The 15,795-nt window shown below is 43.7% G+C and overlaps 1 protein-coding gene across 1 annotated transcript in view; it reads right to left on the bottom strand.

Annotated features, from left to right (window-relative positions):
• Positions 1 to 15,795, bottom strand: part of LOC311100531 (zinc transporter ZIP11-like) — a gene marked incomplete at its 5' end in the record, with an annotated part of 179,726 nt that overhangs the window by 1,630 nt on the left and 162,301 nt on the right. The window contains one exon of the mRNA XM_084141445.1: positions 1,371 to 1,469. Within this exon, the coding sequence (XP_083997571.1) occupies positions 1,371 to 1,469 (99 nt within the window). The remainder of the gene's footprint in view (positions 1 to 1,370; positions 1,470 to 15,795) is intronic.

Here is a 15,795-nt window from a genome sequence, read left to right as displayed (position 1 = left end):
TGACCAACCAACAAGTAGGCTTTTGTTTTATATGAATGGGGTTGTTGTAGACAAGGGCGCCGAAAAATAGCCTCAATTAGCCTTGCTACTTTAGCTAGTTAGCTGACTAACTTAGCTGGCTACTGTAGCTAGCTAGCTTCCTTACAACAATTTGATGCAGTCAAGACAGGCACTACCAGATGATAGATAACCTATGGCAGCCAGCAACAAGTTTGTCTAACTAGCGCGAGTCTCTCTCCCTCCGTGCCACACACATATACTGTCACACACAACAGCCCCTGTGCCTCGCTCGTCCCTTCCCCACCCTTTTGCTGAAACAAGCAGAGCGCAGCGCACCAGCTCTCTCGAGTCGCGTGATGAAGTCTCATTTGAAGTTTTTTTATTTTTTATTTTACTATCCGGAAAGCCCAAAAAAATATTATGATATTATTCTAATAGTGAAATCATTTCAAATGCCCCTAGTGCTGTCGCTTGCCTTTCTCTGCCATTTTTCCAATTGTTAACGATGTTGACATAGTAGTGGAGAGTCAACTCCAAAATAATTCATTCCTCGCCTCCTTGCACGTCGACTCCCGGTGTCGACTCCCATTTCTGAGTGTCAAGATTCGATTCTGCTAGGAATCGACTCTTCAACTTCTAAGATTCTGTATTTTTTGGAACAGAGGAGACTGATTTGTTGCCATACTTCCGAGAACACAAACACTCACATCTTTCATGGCGAGCTAGCGAGGGATGGAGAAAGAGGGCACAGTATAGGCAGGTCGGCAGAGTCAGAACCGTGCACTAGGCTCATCTATCGGTAATCAAAAGCTGTATCTCAAAATGGAATGCTGTATCTCGCAATTTCTTGTCTTGCAATGTCTCGCAACTTCAATAAAGCAGGGCCTATCATCAATGAATAGGCTAGGATATTCTACATTCAACAGACCAAAGACTGAACACACATTCTCATCATTACTAAAGAGAAAGAGCAGGTGAGCCAGTGCAAGGTTGGGAGAGAAAGGAGGGGGCATGCAGAAAGAACCGTGCACATGTCTTGGTAATCTGTATCTCACAATGTCTTGTCTTGCATGCCTAAAGTTTGCATCTTCCTCTCTGGTTTTATTTAAATTACACAACTTTCCCCAGGCCTTTATAGCCTATCATCTAGTTAGGCTATAACACGGCAAATCAATGTTTTCCTTTTATTCTTAAAGTTGGCAATCCCAATTTCATTTAAACGTTCACACCCCTACTTGGGGCCCTTTTTGGCACCTTCTGTCATTGGCTGTCAAACCAAGATAAAACAATTCCCTTAATATGGGATGCAGAGGAACAGAGTAGGCCATGTAAAGGTACTATATGGATGCTAACAGAGAAGTGTTACTCACCAGAAGGCTTTCCATGTGGACATCCCTGCACCTCGCAGAGGGAGGCTCACCGCAAGGCCTTCTGGGAAATTCTGGATACCTATGCCAATGGCCAAGTTTCTGTAAAACACATGTGTGATAAGACTTTAGAGGATACCACTTCTTAGATCATTGTCTGATGGCCTTTCAGATTACATGTATTATTACCATTACCCTAATCAATGGTCTTTCATTGACATTGGTTTAGAAGAGGGCTCCAGGCAGCCGAGCGGAAATGGAGGAAAACTAGACTCCCTGCGGACCTGTCATCTTTTCACTCCTTCCTCTCTACATTCTCTTCCTCTGTTTCCGCTGCTAAAGCCACTTTCTACCACTCTAAATTTCAAGCCGCTGCCTCTAACCCTAGGAAGCTCTTTGCCACCTTCTCCTCCCTGCTGAATCCTCCTCCTCCTCCTCCCTCTATGTGGATGACTTCGTCAACCATTTTGAAAAGAAGGTTGACGACATCCGATCCTCATTTATTAAGTCAAATGACACAGCTGGTTCTGCTCACACTGCCCTACCCTATGCTTTGACTTCTTTCTCCCCTCTCTCTCCAGGCGACTTGTGACGGCCGGCCGCCCAACAACCTGCCCGCTTGACCCTATCCCCTCCTCTCTTCTCCAGACCATTTCTGGAGACCTTCTCCCTTACCTCACCTCGCTCATCAACTCATCCTTGACTGCTGGCCATGTCCCTTCCGTCTTCAAGAGAGCGAGAGTTGCACCCCTCCTCAAAAAACCTACACTCGATCCCTCCGATGTCAACAACTACAGACCAGTATCCCTTCTTTCTTTTTTCTCCAAAACTCTTGAGCGTGCCGTCTCTAGCCAACTCTCCTGCTATCTCTCTCAGAATGACCTTCTTGATTCAAACCAGTCAGGTTTCAAGACTGGTCATTCAACTGAGACTGCTCTTCTCTGTGTCACGGAGGCTCTCTGCACTGCTAAAGCTAACTCTCTCTCCTCTGCTCTTATCCTTCTAGACCTATCCGTTGCCTTTGATACTGTGAACCATCAGATCCTCCTCTCCACCCTCTCCGAGTTGGGCATCTCTGTCGCTGCTCACTCTTGGATTGCGTCCTACCTGACAGGTCGCTCCTACCAGGTGGCGTGGCGAGAATCTGTCTCCGCACCACGTGCTCTCACCACTGGTGTCCCCCAGGGCTCAGTTCTAGGCCCTCTCCTATTCTCTCTATACACCAAGTCACTTGGCTCTGTCATATCCTCACATGGTCTCTCCTATCATTGCTACGCAGACGACATACAATTCGTTTTCTCCTTTCCCCCTTCTGATAACCAGGTGGCGAATCACATCTCTGCATGTCTGGCAGACATACAGTGAGGGAAAAAAGTATTTGATCCCCTACTGATTTTGTATGTTTGCCCACTGACAAAGACATGATCAGTCTATAATTTTAATGGTAGGTTTATTTGAACAGTGAGAGACAGAATAACAACAACAAAATCCAGAAAAACGCATGTCAAAAATGTTATAAATTGATTTGCATTTTAATGAGGGAAATAAGTATTTGACCCCCTCTCAATCAGAAAGATTTCTGGCTCCCTGGTGTCTTTTATACAGATAACGAGCTGAGATTAGGAGCACACTCTTTAAGGGAGTGCTCCTAATCTCAGTTTGTTACCTGTCTAAAAGACACCTATCCACAGAAGCAATCAATCAATCAGATTCCAAACTCTCCACCATGGCCAAGACCAAAGAGCTGTCCAAGGATGTCAGGGACAAGATTGTAGACCTACACAAGGCTGGAATGGGCTACAAGACCATCGCTAAGCAGCTTGGTGAGAAGGTGACAACAGTTGGTGCGATTATTCGCAAATGGAAGAAACAACAAAATAACTGTCAATCTCCCTTGGCTTGGGGCTCCATGCAAGATCTCACCTCGTGGAGTTGCAATGATCATGAGAACGGTGAGGAATCAATCAATCAAAATCACCCGTCTGGTGTTCAACCTTCCCAAGTTCCTCCGCACACTCCACTGGCTTCCAGTTGAGGCTTGCATCTACTACAAGACCATGGTGCTTGCCTACGGAGCTGTGAGGGGAACGGCACCTCCTTACCTTCAGTCTCTGATCAGACCCTACACCCAAACGAGGGCACTACGTTCATCCACCTCTGGCCTGCTAGCTCCCCTACCTCTAGTTCCCGCTCAGCCCAGTCAAAGCTATTCGCTGCTCTGGCACCCCAATGGTGGAACAAGCTCCCACACGATGCCAGGTCGGCGGAGTCACTGACCACCTTCCGGAGACACTTGAAACCCTACCTCTTTAAGGAATACCTGGAATAGTATAAAGTAATCCTTCTTCCCCCACCCCCCATAAAAAATAAATAAAAATAAAAGTGGTTGTCCCACTGGCTATCATAAGTTGAATGCACCAATTTGTAAGTCGCTCTGGATAAGAGCGTCTGCTAAATGATGTAAATGTAAATGTTTAGAAGTCTAAGTGGAAGAGATTTCAGAGCTTTGAGTTTGCATTTGAAGCATTAAATTCACTTGAACCTCATTGCTTAAATGGAACTGGAGCTTTATCATGGCTAAGTGAGGTAGAAAGAAGTGTGGTTGGTGGGTGGGTGAAGTGTGGTTGGTGGGTGGATGGGTGGGTTGGTTGGTTGATTAGCTAGGAGGAAACTGTATCTGAATTAAATATAGTACATAGCATGGAAAAAACAGCTATTTTGCTGCTGGCAGTCGTGCTCAGTCTACATTACACAGAGAAAGAGTCAGCACTGAAGGAACTCATCATTACAGTAAAACCGCAGAGACTATGGATAGGGACTCATTCTCAGGACAGGAAATGAGCTGGAAACAATTGCTAAGGAGATAGCATGTCAAGACACATGAGGAGAGCATTGGATGTGAAGAGTTATGAGTTCAGCAGAAAATGGATGTTAAACAATAAGTTGAGCTTAGAACTGTGAAACCATAGGCTAATATCCAAAACAACAAATACACAATAAGTCACTATTCCCCACCCCCATCCAAGGCTCTCCAAAGCATCAATAAACTGAGCATAACAGCACACTCCCAGTCCACACTATTAGCAGCCAGGGTGGTAATTCAACGACATGCACATAAGTGGTGTTAACCAGTGTGTTTGTTTGTCTGCTCACACTCCACTGCATCCTAGTCGGAATGCTTCAGTTCCCAGGGGGCAAGGAACTCAGCAACGCCACACACTGGTGTGTTTGGGAGGAACGGCTTTGTTTGTGTGTTTTAGGTAAAGGTCTGTTTTGGGTTTCCTCCTTCCTGCTCTCCCTCCCTCGATCCCCGTGAACCACTATCTGGCACAGAGTCAAGGGCCTGCCCCCAGAGAGGAAAGATTAATGACAGCTAGTCACGGAAAGGCTTATAGCTGCCACAGCCTGAGAGAGAGAGGGACATGGAGTGAATGAGAGAGAGAGAGAGAGAGAGAGAGAGTAGTGTAGTGTAGTATGCTTGGTTATGAGTGGGAATCACAATGCGTACAAAAGGAAGTGTATTTTGAACATGCAAGAGTGTTTCTGTGTCAAGGAAAGAATGAGGATACAATGACAGGGAGAGAGAGAGAGAGAGAGAGAGAGAGAGAGAGAGAGAGAGAGAGGAGAGAGAGAGAGATGGAAGGAAGCAGGTGTGATGTGTGTGTAGCATGAATGTATGTGTGTGTATGTCTGTGTGGGTGTGTGCATGAGTGAGTGCATGTGTGCTACGGTGCAGAGAATCAGAGCAGGTGGACAGTCCAGGTCAAGTGTTCAGCAGTCTGATGGTTTGTAGATAGAAAATGTATCTGAGCCTGTTGGTATCAGACATGCTCCGACACCGTCTGCCTGATGGTAAGGGAGAGAACAGCTCATGGCTGGGGTGTGTGGGGTCCTTGATGATGCTGGGTGCCTTCCTCAGTATTTGGAGAGGACCCGGGTCGTCATGCCGAATTTCTTAAAACTTGTGACTCTCTCTACAGCAGTCCCGTTGATGTGGATCGGGTCATGTTCCCTCCTCTGCTTACTGAAATCAATAATCAACTCCTTTGTGTCATCAGCAAACTTGATGATGGAGTTGGTGTCGTACATAGCCACGCAGTCGTGGGTGAACAGGGAGTACAGCAGAGGACTGAGGACACACCCCTGTGGGGCCCCTGTGTTAAGAGTCAGTGTGGAGTCAGGAAGTCCAGGATCCAGTTGCAGAGGGTGGTGTCAAGACCCAGGGCTTTGAGCTTGGTGTCGAGCTTGGAGGGAACAATAACGTTGAATGCTGAACTGTAGTCAATGAACAGAGTTCTCAAATAGGAGTTCCGGCCATATGAATAGTGATGGAAATAGCATCTTCCGTGGATCTGTTGGAGCGGTAGACAAATTGAAGTGGATCCAGTGTGCCTGGCATGCTGGCCTTGATGTAGGCCATGACCAGCCTCTCAAAGCACTTCATGATGACCGAGGTGAGCACGACGGGGCGATCGTCATTTGGGTTTATCACTTCTTGAGCACTGGGACGCCTGCCAGCTGAGAAGACGCCCGCCAGCTGGTCAGCACACACTCTGAGGACGCGGCCAGGCCGGCCAAGAGAGAGAGAGAATCCAGAGAGAGAGAATCCAGAGAGAGAGAGAGAGAGAGAGAGAGAGAGAGAGAGAGAGAGAGAGAGAGAGAGAGAGAGAGAGAGAGAGAGAGAGAGAGAGAGGGAGAGAGAGAGAGGGGGAGAGAGAGAGAGGGGGGGGGAGAGGGAGTGAGAAAGAAAGAAAGAAAGAAACAAAGAAACAAACAAAGAAACAAAGAAACAAAGAAAAAGAAAGAAACAAAGAAACAGAGAAACAAAGAAAAAGAAAGAAACAAAGAAACAGCTCTGTTTGTTTCTTTCTTTTTCTTTGTTTCTTTGTTTGTTTGTTTGTTTCTTTCTTTCTTTCTTTCTTTCTCCCCCCCGCCCTCTCTCTCTCTCTCTCTCTCTCTCTCTCTCTCTCTCTCTCTCTCTGCCGGCCTGGCCGCGTCCTCAGAGTGTGTGCTGACCAGAGAGAGAGAAAGAAACAAAGAAAGAAACAAAGAAAGAAAGAAAGGAGAAGGAGAATCCCGAGACACCAAAGAGAAGGCTGGAGTATTGGAAAGAAGGAAGGATGTCAGAGAGAAACATCTGGGCAGCGTGAGAGGAGACAAAGAGACATACAGAGAAGGATGAAAAAGAAAGAGAGAATGGATAAAATAGAAGGAGGAAAAGTCCAGAGTGAGGATACCCTGTGCCTCTAGTGTGGTTAACGGGAACCCAGTCACCCAGTTCTAGGTTCACTGCTAATCACATGGGGCCTGTATTGGCAGGAAACACCACCTTATACAGCACTATTTCATAAATGTGAGCATTTCATGGCAGCTCTGTTTGTTTAGCTGCAGTATCAGGACAGGACTGGCCCAGAGCGAATGGAACCACGCCTGTCAATATACACTGCATGTACAGAGTGTGTGTGCATGCATGTGTCTGTCTATCTGTCTTGATATCAGACACTGCCCTGTAGACCATGTTCCCCTGCCTCTCTGGTATTGGCGAGGAGGGTTCACTCTCTCTTTTGCTATTCATTGTAAATGTTTGTATGCCTATGTAGCCAAATTGTATCTATGATCGTATGTTATCCATTCATGCTTTTTATATGTTCTATTTATATCTGTAAATCAACCAATGACATCAAGCCACACCTGGCCATGATTACAGACACCTGTGTGTCCTTCCAAACTATATAAATTAGTGACCCACAGTGATGGTCATTATACCCTGATGAAGACAGCTTGTCTGTTGAAACGTTGGTTATTAAATTATTGCATCTGAGCTCCTAGAGTGTGCAGCTCTCCTTTTCTTTTTCAAGGGTTCTCTCTCTCACACACATCATTATGATTGCTATCACATGTCATGAAAGGCACATTGTTCTCAGCAGAGTGATTTCATCACAGGCTTCCACGTAGCAGCCTATTAAAAGGATGTTAGCAGGGCGTTAGATAGCTCAACAAGTGATTTACTGCTGAGACACTACCAACCTGTCTTGAGCTGTACTGAAATAAACAGGAGCTGGTTAGCATGCTAATCGCTAGTCTATCTCTGTGAAATAATGGTTATCCTTCATTAGACTCAGCGACTATTTCAAATAATTTACTTTCAAACACCGGATTAGTAAAGAACAAGTCATATCCTATTAATTATCTTCATTCATACCAGATACACAATAGTACATTTCCATTTTTCCATTTTAGTCATTTATCCAGAGCGACATACAGGAGCAATTAGGGTTAAGTGCCTTGCTCAAGGGCACATCGACAGATTTTTCACCAAGTCGGCTCGGGGATTCAAACCAGCAGCCTTTCGGTTACTGGCCAAACGCTCTTATCCACTACGCTACCTACCTCCCTCACTCCCTGCCTGTCTTCCTCTGCTAGGTGTGTGGTTGTAACCCCTGATCTCCTCTCCTCTCCTGCCCTGCCCTCCGTGGCACATTTGACCCTCAGTTAGACTCCATCCCTCATTCCTCTTTTCTCTCTGAGGGCCCAGGGAGCTCAAGGCTCTTTCTGCTCCACTTTCCCCCAGACAACCCAAACCCTCAACACACACACAGTCTTGTACAACTAACCTTGTGGGGACACACAATTCAGTCCCATTTAAAATCCTATTTTCTCTAACCTCTAACACTGAACCAAAAACCTAACCTTAACCCTAACCCTAATCCTTGCTCCTAACACAAACCCTAAAACTAACCCTAAACCTAATTCTAACCCTAACACTAATTCTATCCTTAACCCTAAACCCCCTAGAAATAGCATTTGACCTTGTGGGGACCAAGAAAATGTCCCCAGTTGGTCAAATGTTGGACTTCTGGTCCCCACAAGTATATTTAAACACGTCCACACAGCGCTCCATCAGCAATGTGTGTCAAACAGCACAGAGGAAGCACTAACTAATCATTGAAGTGTCTGTCAAACTAAACACAAATATGTTTCATCTGACTGGCCACTCTACCGGATGGGGGGGAATGGGGATTGTATTGGGTTCTTCTGCTCTGCATTTTAGTGGTTAGAGTGATGGGTAGTTGTGGATGCTGCAGACTACACACGTTTTCCTAATTCCATGGTTATAGGCTGAACATGCAATAATAATGTTTTTCTAAGATTATAAAAAAAGTCTCAATCTCTGGGGGGCAGGGCACGCAAATGGTTCTGTAGGCACTCCTTCCATCTCTCCATCTGTTTCTCCCTCTCTTTTTGTCTTCCTCTCTCTCTTCCCCTTTCCCTCTTTCTTATTCCACCCTATTTTCTTCTAAGTCTCTCTCGCTCAGGATGGAGGGATACAGTGAAAGGCTCTATTGAGAGCAGGTCTGCACGTGTGGAGGAACTCGTACCATATAGCCTAGTTTGTGTTATGTCAGGAATGCGCTGAATGTCAGTAGCAATCAGTGAAACACGACTCCCAACTCCCAGACGACCGAAAAAGGAGTAAAGAGACATTTTTCAAAGCTAAGAAAATATGTCTGATGGCCTTTGGCCCCCTTTTCCACATAACAGTGTAAGAGAAGTTGAAATGAAAGAGCATCATGATATTCTCCTCTCATTCTCCCACCCTCCTTTTCCCTTGTGTCTCTTTCTACCTGTTCATCTCTCTCCTATCTTTGCTTCATCATCATCAGACACTCCACTGAAGAAGAGATACAGTAAGCTCCAACACACCAGAATGAACAACAAAACAAACAAGCCTTAACACTGCTGCTACACTCATCCATGTTCAGTGATTGAGTAATACTGTATGTATGCCCACATCCTGCAGTGAATGTAGCTCAGTTGGTAGAGCATGGCGTTTGCAACGCCAGGGTTGTGGGTTCGATTCCCACGGGGGGCCAGTATGAAAAAATAAAATAAAATAAAAAATAATGTAGGCACTCACTAACTCTGGATAAGAGCGTCTGCTAAATGACTTAAATGTAAATGTAATGTGATTCTGTCTCTTCTATTACACCCTTGAAGGAGGCCTGCCCCTTCCTTGCCATGAATAATCCTTGCCATGAAGAATGAAATTAATTCAATATTGCATGGCCATATCTACGACTGCCGTGACTAACCAATGACATCACTAATGGAAAGCAGACCAAGGCCTGACAGGATGAAGGCCATATCTAAAGAGATAAATGGTGTACAGTAATGTATGGTTTCCATAAAGATTACCCCGTGTTTGAGACAGAATGAAGACCTAGGAAAAACACACAAATATAGTTTTAGTTGTGCAGGTGGGACGCCGTGATTGCTGTGTGTTGGAAACCGATTTCTCTTTTACTATTAGAGTTTATAATAATACAAAAAAATAGATTATAGACATAAAACCATATATGCACCATATTGTTAACAGCTGTGATAGCTCTACCACAAAAAAACTACATTGACAAACTGTGCAGAGACATTAGGAGATCATTTAATAAACAGCAGTTGCAGACATTGGTTGAAATGACTTGCTACGTGGTAAATGTTCCATGAAGGACAAGTATGACATGTCTCATGTAGTGCTACCTAGGATGTGTGCATACACTGAGTGTACAAAATATGTTTGCGCACATACATGCAGTGTACGTGTGTGCTCGTGCGTACACCGTGTGTGTGTGTGCGCGCATTCATACATGCACATATACACTGAGTACACACAACATAAGGAACACCTGCTCTTTCCATGACATAGACTAACCAGGTGAATCCAGGTGAAAGCTATGATCCCTTATTGATGTCACTTGTTAAATCCACTTCAATCAGTGTAGATGAAGGGGAGGAGACAGGTTAAAGAAGGATTTTTAAGCCTTGACACAATTGAGACATGGATGGTGTATGTGTGTCATTCAGAGAGTGAATTTAAGTGCCTTTGAATGGGGCATGGTAGTAGGTGCCAGGCGCACCGGTTTGAGTGTGTCAAGAACTGCAATGCTGCTGGGTTTTTCACGCTCAACAGTTTCCATTGTGTATCAAGAATGGTCCACCACCCAACGGACATCCAGCCAACTTGACAAAACTTTGGGAAGCATTGGAGTCAACATGGACCGGCATCCCTGTGGAACGTTTGACAACTTTTTAGGGCTGAACCCATTTAGTCGACTAGTCGATTGCTTGGTCGATAGGCTGTTGGTCGACCGAGATTTTTTTAGTCGAGCAGGAGAAAAAGATAAATATATATATATCATGGAGTGGACTGATCCATTGTGGAGGCTATGGGGATGGAACAGTCCATCAGTCTAAGACGTACTACTAAAACTGTATATGGTTATATTACATAAGAACTAATACAAATAATGTTATTTTATAACAAATGCGCTTTCTCCCTCGTTGGATAGTGGTCGCTGTCCACGGTTCTGAAACACATCAGTGCGCTGTTGAATTGGCGCCTTTTCCTAGACCATGTTGCTAAGTGCATAATAGCAAAGTTAACCAGCATATTGGTGTTGAGAACAATGCCTGAGGCAGAAGCAGAATGAGGAGATGAGAAAACAGCCCTTGCCTTAATGTCTAAGAAAAGTGAGGAGAGAGGAAATCGTAACTTAATTAGGTCAATAATCAATAGCCTAACTGTTAAATGTGCCTGGCTTTATAAATCATCAATATATCTACAGAAATAAGGCAGATCCTGCTTCTGTTGCCTGTTTGAGTGTTTGTTTAATAGCCTACTGATTCCGTGAGCACCAACCCTCACGCAATGACATGCTTTGCTGTAATAAAGGCTTTACACTGTTTTTCATTAGAACAGCCTCTCTGGTATTATTTATCATTTATTTAGTGTTTACACTGTTCCAAATTGTCTGAAAAATAATAGTTATAATAATAACACTCCATTTGTTATAACCAATTTATTGATGTGATTATGCTATGCTATGCTATGCTATAGGCACGGCCTTGCCCGCTCATTTGGCAGGGTTAGGCGGCCACCTATGGCGGCAGATTGACGAGGGCGGCATTTTCTGAGCTAAACTGACCAAGATGCACCTCCAACAACAACACCTCACATAATTCTGCCCAAAACCAATGACAATTTCTCTCAACAAGTGGCATATGGAGTTTTTAGGTGAGCACTGATGCCGGTCTTAGATAAGCAGTGGCCACTTTGTCAAACGCAGTAGCGCAGAATATTTAGCTTGTCCATTCCCAGCGCGCCTCTCCAGGGTGCTGTTGGAGAGATGCATCTCTGCAGCGCTCCACCAACGTTCAGTCCAAAAATTTATCTAACATAAATCATGTAGCAGATACAGGATATGGTAGAAAGAGTATGTGGCCTTCTCTGAAGCCTCCAGGCTGGAGATAAAATGGATGACAATGTAATGGGACCGACACTTTTTACATCATGCAGGTTTCTCCGATCAAATAGCCGAACCTAAATGGTGCTCAATCAAATAAAAAATGAGCTTTCATGTTAACAAAGCAACATATCCTAAAAACAGGACAGGTCAAAGTAAAATGGACAATCACAACTGTCGTCCAGGAGTTTCACCCCATTGTCATGATCAGGGGTTTCAAGTTTGTATCCGTACATTTTTTTGACAAGCTGATCATAGCGAAAAAGAAAATACTTCAGCATTTCTCGCTGTGTAAACACATTGCACATAGGATCAGGATAACTCCTGATAAAGTTGGGTAGCTGATATTCAGAGAATAAATAGCCAAATTGATTAGTCACAGGAATTAGGACTAATAAAGCCAATGCAATGGCCTGTTTTACAAACGGTGGGCATTCATAAAAATCCATTGCAGGCCGACATGGTAGGCTGCAACCTAGTAAGCACGAGCCGACATCTTTTGGAAGTCATTTTTTGGTGCAGTTCTGGACAGGCTTTGATTTCCACATCCACGGACTTTGGTTTTTGGTCTGATCCGGACCAAATCTGAACCTATCATAGACGTTTAATCGGGTAATGTAATTACTTTACTTTACTGACTTTATTGTGCCGTGGAGAAATGTTGCTGCAGTGACATTGTACACGTTTAAAGTGATAGTTTTTAAACTTTCATAACAGTTACAAACCAATAAAAAAAGACTAGCCTGCTGGCCTTACTGGGTCGATAGGAACATTAACCCAAGCTATTTAGGAGGAATATTACACCTGGCACAAATTATTGTCTAATTATTTTTTTCCTACCGAGGGGTGCCCTATACCTGCACCCAGAGGGGAGTAGTTCAACGTCCGGGTACAGGGGTGGCTTGGGTCTAAAACTATTTTGTGAACCTTGCGGAGGGCCCTGACCTTTAAGATCTCATCCAGGCTTGTCTGTTTGACTCCAAGTACCTTGCTTGCTGTGGTGATAATCCTTCTCAGCGCTTTTCTCTGGCTGACAGTGGCATTGGAAAATCAACAAACAATACAAAACGTTAAAATACTCTCAATGAAAGATTTGTAAATCAGTATAGTACAGTCAACATTATAATATCCCAGCTTTTTGAGAAAGTACAGTCTCTGTTGACTCTGCACGAGCACAAAACACTACATCTGAATTTTTTGTCCCGTCCGAATCTGCCATGTCAGTCATTTTTACATGTCAGGAGAGTAACAATTCCAACTATAATAACCTACTGTTTTTTGGCGAACTCCAAGGTCCTCTGATAATACTAGTCCCGTGCGAATCGACATCCCTGTGTTTTGAGAGAAATGTCTTAGTTTGACAGGTGTTGCTCGCGGTTTGTGCAAGAAAACAATAACTGATTCGATCAATTTAACTAAGTGCTGCACATAACCTATATATGAATGGCCTACATGTAGCCAATCAACTTTCACAGTGAATGCTTTTGTTTATATGTTTTTTGTGTATGACTTGAATATTACCAAATGCATCAGTAAAACATATTGAGTCTATTTAATGCAACCCTTGCTGTTAATAGATTGCAAAGCAGCAGCATTCAACTGACCTGAATCTTTGGAAATTATAAGTTAGCTTTCTCATCCATAGCCTTAAAATGCATCTCAAGTGCAATTGCACTGTTTAGCTCACATCTGAAGGCTGGGCATTTAGGAGGTACTGCGGATCACTAAAATATCCAAATGATTATGATCACACTTCCTCAATTCAAATATTATGGCGACACTATAGGTAAAATGGTTTGGTATGGTTCAGAAACTTGGGAACCAAGCTCGAGTTATCAGTGTGGCCCTATCACCTGGACATGTTGAAATACTGCATCTTTACGCCTAGAATAAAAACCTCCAGGCTTGCGTCATAACTGTCAATTTATTTGGAAAAAATAGAGAATTACAGGGGGCAGTTTGGAAAAAACGAATCCCGTCCGAATCATTCTCTGGAATAACTGACAATCTGGAGTAATAATTACTTATACAATGGGTGGGTCTAATCCTGAATGCGGATTGGTTAAAAGCACATTCCAGCCGGTGTCTATTCCACAAGTTACCACCAGCTAAATCTATGACATTAAAATGCCTATTTACTCTGTTCCATCTGACTGCGCAATCCACTGTCTCATCAGCCCAGCCAGGCAAGTTATAAACTTGATCTCCACTATAAAAAGCATCTAGACATTATCTCACATTTCTTTTAGCGGCAGGTAGCTTAGTGGTTAAGAGCGTTGTGCCAGTAACCGAAAGGTCGCTGGTTCTAATCCCCAAGCCGACTAGGTGAAAAATCTGTTGATGTGCCCTTGAGCAAGTCACTTAACACAATTGCTCATGTAAGTTGCTCTGGATAAGAGCGTCTGTAAAATGTAAATGTTTTAGACTAACATTTAGTTTTCAACAGCAGAGATTTGTATAAACCTTGCTGTCTTGTCTGTCTCTCCGACATTTGCAACATTGTTTCAATATTGAAATTCGATCTCCAGCTGTCCCATAGTAATGAACGTGTCGGGACGAGACAGACAGGTAGGCAGCGTTTCTCAGCCAGTCTAAATCATGAATCAGCTGGCATCATTTTTATGGATATATACAAAGAAATATCAATTGAAAAAAGGTAAAACGAAACAATGTGCAGCTAGTTTGCAGTCTTTCCAGCTATTGTGTTAGCTGTGTTGTTGGCTAGCTCCTCTGAACAACAGTGTCCGGACGAGAGAGCACATTTTCTATGCCAAGCGAAATCACACCTCATTAGCTCATTGTTATGGATGTATCCAAATAAATGTCACTAGAAAACAGCTTTTGCAAATGCAGCTACTGTTGCTATTATGTCTGCACTGTTTGACGTGACTGTAAGTTAGCCGTAGTTGGCTAGCTAGCAAGCTAGGGATAAGAACGTTGCCAACCAGTATGGCAATGGAACATTTAGAATGAACGACTGGGTCGCGTCCATAGATACACTTCAAAAAGACTGAACGACTGGGTCGAGTCTCTGGCAACCGAACCAATAGAACAATTGACCAGCCGGCTTGGGTAGCAACCTTAGATTTGTGTCTGGACTATATCTTGTGGAAGGATGAAATAGTATGAATAAATTAATACAAATAATATTTTTAATGGAAATATGTCAATCATTATTTTGAATATGTCAGTAACCCATGGTATAAAAGTGATAATGCCCTCGAAGCCAGTGTTTGGAGGATATATTGGCAAGGTTTGCCAGCCCTCGACGAACCTGTGCCAATATATCCTTCAAACACCGGCTTCGAGGGCATTATCACTTAAATAACCAACATTCTCTAGTAATACTAGTCCCATGCGAATAGGTCTTTGGTCACGTGCATGCGATGCATACAGTGGGAAAAAAGTATTTAGTCAGCCACCAATTGTGCAAGTTCTCCCACTTAAAACGATGAGAGAGGCCTGCAATTTTCATCAGAGGTACACGTCAACTATGACAGACAAATTGAGAAGAAAAAAATCCAGAAAATCACATTGTAGGATTTTTTATGAATTTATTTGCAAATTATGGTGGAAAATAAGTATTTGGTCACCTACAAACAAGCAAGATTTCTGGCTCTCACAGACCTGTAACTTATTCTTTAAGAGGCTCCTCTGTCCTCCACTTGTTCCCTGTATTAATGGCACCTGTTTGAACTTGTTATCAGTATAAAAAACACCTGTCCACAACCTCAAACAGTCACACTCCAAACTCCACTATGGCCAAGACCAAAGAGCTGTCAAAGGACACCAGAAACAAAATTGTAGACCCGCACCAGGCTGGGAAGACTGAATCTGCAATAGGTAAGCAGCTTGGTTTGAAGAAATCAACTGTGGGAGCAATTATTAGGAAATGGAAGACATACAAGACCACTGATAATCTCCCTCGATCTGGGCTCCACGCAAGATCTCACCCCGTGGGGTCAAAATGATCACAAGAATGGTGAGCAAAAATCCAGAACCACACGGGGGGACCTAGTGAATGACCTGCAGAGAGCTGGGACCAAAGTAACAAAGCCTACCATCAGTAACACACTACGCCGCCAGGGACTCAAATCCTGCAGTGCCAGACGTGTCCCCCTGCTTAAGCC

This window comes from Coregonus lavaretus, assembly GCF_964263955.1.
Source record: "Coregonus lavaretus genome assembly, chromosome: 25".
Lineage (NCBI taxonomy): Eukaryota > Metazoa > Chordata > Actinopteri > Salmoniformes > Salmonidae > Coregonus > Coregonus lavaretus.
This window is presented reverse-complemented; position numbering and strand designations above follow the sequence as displayed.